The sequence below is a fragment of the Mandrillus leucophaeus genome, unplaced genomic scaffold, assembly GCF_000951045.1.
Source record: "Mandrillus leucophaeus isolate KB7577 unplaced genomic scaffold, Mleu.le_1.0 Scaffold622, whole genome shotgun sequence".
NCBI lineage: Eukaryota > Metazoa > Chordata > Mammalia > Primates > Cercopithecidae > Mandrillus > Mandrillus leucophaeus.
In genome coordinates, this window is record NW_012106720.1 from 653,467 (window position 1) to 662,924 (window position 9,458).

General features: G+C 40.7%; 1 protein-coding gene across 1 annotated transcript in view; it reads left to right on the forward strand.

The window, feature by feature from the left end:
• TMEM41B (transmembrane protein 41B) overlaps nt 1-9,458 on the forward strand; it is a 29,691-nt gene that overhangs the window by 16,345 nt on the left and 3,888 nt on the right. The window contains exons 3-6 of the mRNA XM_012000226.1: nt 650-778; nt 5,052-5,145; nt 5,772-5,876; nt 6,951-7,089. Of these exons, the coding sequence (XP_011855616.1) occupies nt 650-778; nt 5,052-5,145; nt 5,772-5,876; nt 6,951-7,089 (467 nt within the window). The remainder of the gene's footprint in view (nt 1-649; nt 779-5,051; nt 5,146-5,771; nt 5,877-6,950; nt 7,090-9,458) is intronic.

Consider the following 9,458-nt stretch of genomic DNA (forward strand, 5'->3'; position numbering starts at 1 on the left):
TCTCTACTAAAAATACAAAAATTAGCCAGGCATGGTGGGATGTGCCTATAATCCCAGCTACTTGGGAGGCTGAGGCAGGAAACTCACCTGAACCTGGGAGGTGGAGGTTGCCGTGAGCCGAGATCACGCTAATGCACTCCAGCCTGGGCAACAGCGTGAGACTCTGTGTCAAAAAAATAATAAAAATAAAATAAAATTAATACTAATTTATAGGCCAGGTGCGGTGGCTCACTTCTGTAATCCTAGCACTTTGGGAGGCTGAGGCAGGAGGATCACTTGAGCACAGGAATTTGAAACTAGCCTGGCAACATGGTAAAACTCCCTCTCTACTAAAAATACAAAAATTAACTGGCATGGTGGTGCACACCTGTGATCCCAGCTACTGAGAGGGCTGCGGCAGGAGAATCGTTTGTACCTAGGAGGCAGAGATTGCAGTGAACTGAGATTCCACCACTGCACTGCAGCCTGGGCAACAGAGCAAGACTATGTAAACGAAGAAAACATTATAAACTTTTAAACTTAAAAATTGCTAATTTAGACAACAGATCAAGGCATCAAATCATTTTGGATAAAACTTCATGTTGTGAACTTGACTTTGATACTATCTTGGCAAAATTCTGTTGTAAAATTTTTCACTTTATTTCTTTAGAGAAGAAAGAGTGAATATGAAGGTTCCCAGAGATATGGATGATGCCAAGGCTCTAGGAAAAGTTTTATCCAAATATAAGGACACCTTTTATGTTCAAGTACTTGTAGCTTATTTTGCTACATATATTTTGTATCCTTTTAACTGAAAAAATGTTTTCTAATTTTGTTCAAGAAAAAGTGTAAAAAGTCTGCTCTTCATTTATACATATTTTCCTTTTAAAATTTGTTATTGCAGTGTAACAATATTAAATAATTGAAAATTTGAAATGGAAAAAAATTATCACTTTAATCCTGTTTCCTGGACTGTTTTTATGTCTGAATATTTATCACAAGTTCTTTTGATTCTTTTGTATTCTGCTTTTTTCACTTATCAAACATTTTCCTTTACTGCATATTATTTTATGGGTTTGATTTATAATTGTATTAATTAACTGATGATATTAGTTTATATAATTATTTTAAGTTACTAGTCAAAATAGTATTTTTATAATTGTTCTCTTAGGTTTGGAGGTATAATGTGTTAATTTTTATAGGTATGTATTATGAATCTCCTTTGTTCATGATTTTTTTCTTGCATTGTTTCCTTTGTAAAAATTCTTAAGATACTTATTCAAAGGAATGAATTTTTTTTTACAATTTGATATATATTTATTTTATAGAAATAGATTACATTTTAACTAGTCAGGAAAATAGCCTTATTTCAAACGGCTTATGCTGTGGGTGCTTAATTTTGCAAATTGTGGAGTTTAATTTTTCATTTCTGATTTGTTAATATCTTTTATTCTTATCCAAACTATTTTCCAGATCTTCTCAGTTAATGAAAGACATTACCTCTTGATGTTGTAAAAATAATCATCATTTTTAAACCAATTTTTTTTTTTTTTGAGATGGAGTTTTGCTCTTGTCGCACAGGCTGGAGTGCAATGGTGCAATCTCTAGTCACTGCAACCTCTACCTCCTGGATTTAAGCGATTCTCCAGTCTCAGCCTCCCAAGTAGCTGGGATTACGTGCGCGTGCCGCCATGCTCGGCTAATTTTTGTATTTTCAGTAGAGGTGGGGTTTCACCGTGTTGACCAGGATCGTCTCAAACCCATGACATCAGGTGATCCGCCCACCTCAGCCTCCCAAAATGCTGGGATTACAGGCGTGAGCCACCACGCCTGGCAGAAAAGGAATTATTTTAATGATATTAAACAATTTGGACATTGAAAAATGTGGGGTTTTAATTTTTATTTATTTTATTGATTTATTTATTTTTTGAGACAGAGTCTCGCTCTTGTTGCCCAAGCTAGAGTGCAGTGGCGCAATCTGGGCTCACTGCAACCTTTGCCTCCTGTGCTCAAGCGATTCTCCTGTCTCAGCCTCCTGAGTAACTGGGACTACAGGAGCGTGCCACCATTCCCAGCTAATTTTTATGTTTTTAGTAGAGACAGTGTTTCACCATATTGATCAGGCTGGTCTCGAACTCCTGACCTCAGGTGATCCACCTGCCTCAGCCTCCCAAAGTGCTGCGATTACAGGCGTAAGCCACTGCACCTGGCCTATATTTATTTATTTATTTTTGAGATGGAGTCTCACTCTGTTACCCAGGCTGGAGTGTAATGGCATGATCTCGGCTTACCACAACTTCCGCCTCCCAGGTTCAAGCATTCTCCTGCCTCAGCCTCCCAAATAGCTGGGACTACAGGCACGCACCACCACTCCCGGCTAGTTTTTGTTTTTTGTTTTTTATTGAGACAGAGTCTCGCTCTGTCGCCCAGGCTGGAGTGCAGTGGCACGATCTCGGCTCACTGCAAGCTCCGCCTCCCAGGATCACGCCATTCTCCTGCCTCAGCCTCCCGAGTAGCTGGGACTACAGGTGCCTGCCACCACGTCTGGCTAATTTTTTGTACTTTTTTAGTAGAGACGGGGTTTCACCGTGTTAGCCAGGATGGTCTTGATCTCCTGACCTCGTGATCCGCCTGCCTCGGCCTCCCAGAGTGCTGGGATTACAGGCGTGAGCCACCGCACCCGACCAGTTTTTGTATTTTTAGTAAGAAACAGGATTTCACTATGTTGGGCAGGCTAGTCTCGAACTCCTGACCTCATGATTCTCCCACCTGGGCCTCCCAAAGCGCTGGGATTACAGGCGTGAGCAACCGCACCCAGCCTTATTTTTATTTTTATTTTTTGAGACAGAGTCTCTCTCTATTGCCCAGACCAGAGGTCAGTGGCATGATTGTGGCTCACTGCAACTTCTGCCTCCTGGGTTCAAGTGATTCTCGTGTCCCAACCTCCTGAGGACCTGGCATTACAGGCATGAGCCACTGTGCCCGGCCAATTTTTGTATTTTTATTAGAGACGGAGTTTCATCATGTTGGCCAGGCTGTTCTTCAACTCCTAGTCTCAAGTGATCCACCCTCAGCTTCCCAAAGTATTGGGATTCCAGGCGTGAGCCACTGCACCCAGCCTGAAATATGTTGACATAGGGCATCGTAACACTAGTTTCTCAACTTTGGTTTTTTTTCCCCAATTTCAGCTGTAATTTTAGGTTTCCTTTTCAGACAAGTAGGAATTTCACCAAATTTTAGGGAAAAAAAAAGAAAAAAAAAAAAACAGTTGCATTAAACAATAACAACAAAAACAACAAAACACTTCCTGGGAACTTGTCTTCATTTATTCCTGCTTCTCTCAGTTTCCTCAAGGGAAAATTTCCATTTATCTCCTTTCATCCTTTGGAGTCTTGCTTTTTTTTTTTTTTTTTTTTTTTAATTATTATACTTTAAGTTCTGGGGTACATGGGCGCAACATTGCAGGTTTGTTACATAGGTATACATGTGCCATGTTGGTTTGCTGCACCCATCAACTCATCATTTACACTGAGTATTTCTACATTTATATATGTGTGAAACTATCCATAATATGATCTTTTGTTTCATTTTGTTTTTTTGAGATGGAGTCTCGCTCTGTTGCCAGGCTGGCATGCAGTGGCAAGATCTCTACTCACTGCAATCTCCCGCCTTCCGTGTTCAAGCCATTCCCCTGCCTCAGCCTCCCGAGTAGCTGGGACGACAGGCGCCCACCACCACACCCAGCTAATTTTTTATATTTTAGTAGAGACAGGGTTTCACCATGTTGGCCAGGATGGTCTCGATCTCCTGACCTCTTGATCCACCCGCCTCAGCCTCCCTAAGTGCTGGGATTACAGGCATGAGGCACCCTACCCGGCCCATATAATACAATCGTAACCCAAAATACATATGTGTGTGTGTGTGTGTGTGTGTGTGTGTGTGTGTGTGTGTGTGTTTTGTTTTTAACAGAGACGTGTAGGAAACAGGTCGAAAATTTGAGGCTGGCTGATCAGAGAGTTTTGAGTTTTAGTACTATATGTGGTTGATACTTGAAGCCATGGAAATTGCCAAGTTTATCAAAGGAAAGGGAGAGTGTGACTAACAGAACGTTAGAGAAATTTCAGATTTGAGGCAAAGAGAAAAATCTAGAGAAGAAATTACCTGTAACGTAGAAGAAGAAGTACAGTTCACTGAAGCCATGTTTCATGCAGGATGAAGTCTAATCCTATACAGGGATCACTGAAAGGTGACTGTTGAGAAAAAGTTATTAATATTGGCTATGAGGAAGTTTCAATAGCATAGTGGAATAGTAAAGCAGGTCACAGGGAACAAGGAGAGAATCTCCTCTGAGGAAGTGAAGATGAGCAGTGCTGATCACTTGAGCCCAGGAGTTCAAGACTAGCCTGGGCAACATAGCCAGACCTCATCTCTACAAATAATAAAAATTGGCGTGGTGACACACATGTCTGTGATCCTAGCTACTTGTGAGGTTGAAGTGGGAGAATTTCTTGAGCTTGGGCAGTTGAGGCTGCAGTGAGCCATGAGTGCGTCATTGCATTCCAGCCTGGGTGACAAAGCAAGACCCCTTCTCAAAAATAAATAAGATTTGTGACTTTTACTATATTTTGTAATTTCTATTCTTATTTTATTTTTCTTATTTTTTTAATTCTATTGTAGCTCCTATTCCTTTAAAATGAGTAGTGAATTTAGGTAAATCTTCATAATTAAATTAGAAATAATTATATGTACATGATTTCCCTGAAAACATTTGGGAGTAAAATGTATTAGAGAAGCACTGAAAGATTACGGAAGACCTTTTCTTTTTTCCTCCCCCAAAGTGCCCGATTCCTCTCTATCTAGTACATACTGAATTTTTGTCTTGGAAACCTTTTAGTAGCGCACACTTGCTGGTATTTATACCGTTTAGTAAATGGTCAACTTAGAGGCTAAACCTTTGGTTATAATCTCATTATATGATAATTTCTGTATTTATACTTTTTTCCCGAAATGTTACATTTGTCTTTTAAAATTCCACTTAATTGTGTTCTAATCCTTAACTTAAAAGTTACCAGCTTGCAAACATTTGCTATTCCAGGCTCTATATTTCTCAGTATACTTTCAGGGTTTCTTTATCCCTTTCCACTGGCCTTATTTCTTGTTTGTTTGGTAAGTATGAAAAAATAAAATTGGGAGACTGAAAAAAAAAAAAACAAAACAATAGAATGATGAGGATGATGATATTTTAATCCCACTAGTCTATGTAAGCATAAACTCATTAGTTTAAGAGGAGTTAAAGTCCCTTCACAAGGAGGTGTTACAATTTGTTTTTCCCCCAGAACAGACCATTTAGACTTAGTTGCATTTATAAGCTATGTTTTAGCTTTTCTTTCCTATTGGATTTTGTAACTGCGACAGTCCAAAAGAGTGTTGATGAGCACAATGAGTTAAGTCCCGGGGCCAGAGGTGGTGTTTTCAAGCTTAGAAATTGTGGGGGTCGGGAGGAGGTTGGAAATTGGCTCTTGAAATTTTATTCTTAGGCTAAAGCCTAGCATTAACTATTTGGATATAGTCACTAGGTGTAATCACAAGTGCCAGTTTGTTTTAGCTGATCTCATTTGAGGTACAATTTGGTCTGAGAAAGTACTAGATCATCTCTGCACAAGAGATGTCTTGCAGAGTACCCTCCGCCCCTCCGAAAGAAGTAAATTAATTGAGCTTTTACTCAGGTGAATAAATCAATGTGAGTAAGATGGAAAAATACAAAATGCTTATGGCTTCTTTTTGTTTTCTAGTGTTCTGGACTTGGTGCCTCTTTTTGTTACATGCTTTCCTATTTAGTTGGGAGACCAGTTGTATACAAATACCTAACAGAGAAAGCAGTAAAATGGTCACAGCAGGTAAACGTGTTGTTAAATTATTTGATGTAACTCTTTGTTAATTGGAAGTTCTGTGTTTAGTGCCTACATGAATTAGCTACATATATTAAACCAACACAAATTATTTCCTAAGTTAAGTAATAACAACTATCTTCTGACCAAATAAAAATAGGTGGTAGGCAAATATGAATGTTAATAATTTCACATACAAATGTTTTAGACCTGTGATGGTAATTTTTATCTGAGTAAATTCAATCAGAGAAGTCAAAGTGTCAGTATAAAGGCATCCACATAATTAGATACCTATCCATTTTATGTTAATGCAGTATTCTGTGCATGTGTTATTGAAACACTTGTATCAGCCAACTCCCAGTGCATTTTCTTCTTTTCTTTTTTTTTGAGACACAGTCTCGCTCTGTCACCCAGCTGGAGTGCAGTGGCATGACCTCGGCTCACTGCAGCCTCTGCCTCCCGGGTTCAAGCAATGCTCCTGCCTACCTCAGCCTCCGGAGTAGCTGGGATTACAGGCACATGCCACCATGCCTAGCTAATTTTTTGTATTTTTAGTAGAGACAGGGTTTCACCATGTTGGCCAGGCTGGTCTCAAACTCCAGACCTCAGGCGACCCTCCTGCCTCAGCCTCCCAAAGTGCTGGGATTACAGGCATGAGTCACCACTGCCTTTTTTGATCTTTTCTTTTCTCTTTTTTCATTTCTTTTCGAGTCGGAGTTTCGCTCTTGTTGCCCAAGCTGAAGTGCATCTTGGCTCGCTGCAACCTCCGCCTCCCGGAGGTTCTCCTGTCTCAGCCTCCCAAGTAGCTAGAATTTCAGGCGCATGCCACCACTATTTTTAGTAGAAATGGGTTTCACCATGTTAGCCAGGCTGTTCTCGAACTCCTGACCTCAGGTGATCCACCTGCCTTGGCCTCCCACAGTGCTGGGATTACAGGCAAGAAACACCATGCCAGCCTGATCATTTGTCTTGGGTATGCTCTGAAGTATCAGGAATGAGAATTTGAAATAAAGTGTTTATATTAAGCGACTTATTTTGAAGTTGTCCTCAATCTGATGCTAATTGTTTTCTTTCTTATGACAGGTTGACCGTCATAGAGAACATCTCATTAACTACATTATATTTTTGAGAATAACACCATTTCTGCCTAATTGGTTTATTAATATCACATCTCCTGTGATAAACGTGCCATTGAAAGTTTTTTTTATTGGTACTTTTCTAGGTAAGGCCTCTGGTTCTTGCCGTGTATGAGCTCACTGTGTACATATCTAACAGTATCCAGCTGATCTAGATTGCATGCATGCTCTCTGCAGATATGTCAGCACCATCTAGAACTCTTGGGCACAAAGCCTGGCTGTATAAATAGATACTCAGAAGTGTTTGTTGCATTGTGTTGATTTAGGTTATTTTTGTGTTGCCTCTTTAAAGAAGAGCACTTTCTACTGTATATCGTTTTAATAATAGAGAGTTAAGCAGGACCTATAACCTCCAGTCCCTCTAAGTGGAGAGGAAAAGAAATCAAATTGCCTTTTTTGAGCAATTTTCTCCTATGTCCCTTCCCCTTCCCCTTCCCTGAGTCTCACCCTGTCGCCCAGTCTGGAGTGCAGTGGCGCAATCTCTGCTCACTGCAAGCTCCGCCTCCTGGGTTCACGCCATTCTCCTGCCTCAGCCTCCCGAGTAGCTGGGACTACAGGCACACGCCACCACGCCTGGCTAATGTTTGTATTATTAGTAGAGATGGGGTTTCACCATGTTGGCCAGGCTGGTCTCAAACTCCTGACCTTGTGATCCTCCTACCTCAGCCTCTCAAAGTGCTGAGATTACAGGCGTGAGCCACCATGCCCAGCCCTTTTTTTTTTTTAAATGTTGCTTTGGCAAAATGGTTCCTTTGTGTTTTTTGGAGTTTTTTGTTTGTTTGTTTATTTGATTGCTTGTTTTTTTTTTGAGACAAGAGTCTTGCTCTGTCGCCTAGGCTGGAGTGCAGTGGCACGATCTCGGCTCACTGCAAGCTCCGCCTCCCCAGTTCACGCCATTCTCCTGCCTCAGCCTCCCGAATAGCTGGGACTACAGGCGCCCGCCACCACGTCCAGTTAACTTTTTGTATTTTTAGTAGAGATGGGGTTTCACCTTGTTAGCCAGGATGGTCTTGATCTGACCTTGTGATCCACCTGCCTCGGCCTCCCAAAGTACTGGGATTGCAGGCATGAGGTTCCGTGCCCGGCAGCAAATTTGTTTCCTAATAAAGTATTAAAATGTTGAACTTGAATTTTCAGGAGAGAATTGATCCTATTTTTCCTTTTATTGAGACCAGCATTTATTGTGGATGTTATCAAAAATATGGAGAAAGCAATGATCAACAAACATTCTTGCTTTTAAAGAAATAATACTTGATTTTGCTTTTTTGTGTGTTTTTTTTGTGTGTGTGTTTTTGTTGTTGAGACAGAGTTTTGCTCTTATTGCCCAGGCTGGAGTGCAATGGTGCTGTCTCGGCTCACTGCAACCTCTGCCTCCCAGGTTCAAGCGATTCTCCTGCCTCAGCCTCCTGAGTAGCTGGGATTACAGGCATGCACCACCACGACCAGCTAATTTTGTATTTTTAGTGGAGATGGGGTTTCTCCATGTTGGTCAGGCTGGTCTTTAACTCCCAACCTCAGATGATGCGCCCGCCTCAGCCTCCCAAAGTGCTAGGATTATAGGCGTGAGCCACCGTGCCCGGCCTTAATTTTGAAATTAATCAGTGGACATGAAGATTATTTATGTATTTTGTGAATTCTCATGATTCTTTGTAGGAGTGTTTTGCTTTTCTTTCCAGTTCAAGTTGAATTGTTTAGATGTCCAAAAAAAATGAGCAGATTTCTTACATATTGAATACCTATGAAAGCTTAATTCTTATAAGAATATTTCTTTTTGAAAAGAATAACCAAAATCAATTATTTATTGTTACTTTAAAAAAAATTAGCCAGGCGCGGTGGTTCACACCTGTAGTCCCAGCACTTTGGGAGGCCAGGGTGGGCGGATCACAAGGTCAGGAGTTCAAGACCAGTCTGACCAATATGGTAAAACCTTGTCTCTACTAAAAATACAAAAATTAGCTGAACGTGGTGGCAGGTGCCTGCAGTCCCAGCTACTCAGGAGGCTGAGGCAGGAGAATCACTTGAACCCGGGAGGCAGAGGTTGCAGTGAACCGAGATTGTGCCACTGCGCTCCAGCCTGGGTGACAGAGCAAGACACTATCTCAAAAAAAAAGAAAGAATGAAAAGAAAAAAAAATTGACAAACTGACATCAGCATGGGGCATTTTTAATTTTGTTAAATGTCATATCCATGGAATCTAAAGAGAGAATTTTTGTTTCTATCTCCATTTTACAGGTGAAAGGCAGAGATTTAATTTTAGCTTTGGCTAAAGTAGTATCTTTCCCTTTGTTTTGATTTTTAGTGAAATGCCATCATTCTGTATGTACTTTTGTATGCACTGCTCTCTTTACTCACACTTTCAGTATCTTAAACTTGAAATTGCTAGAACAGACCTCCCTCCCTCCCTCCTTCCCTCCCTCCCTCCTTTTTTCCTTTCCTTTCCGTTTTCCTTTCCTTT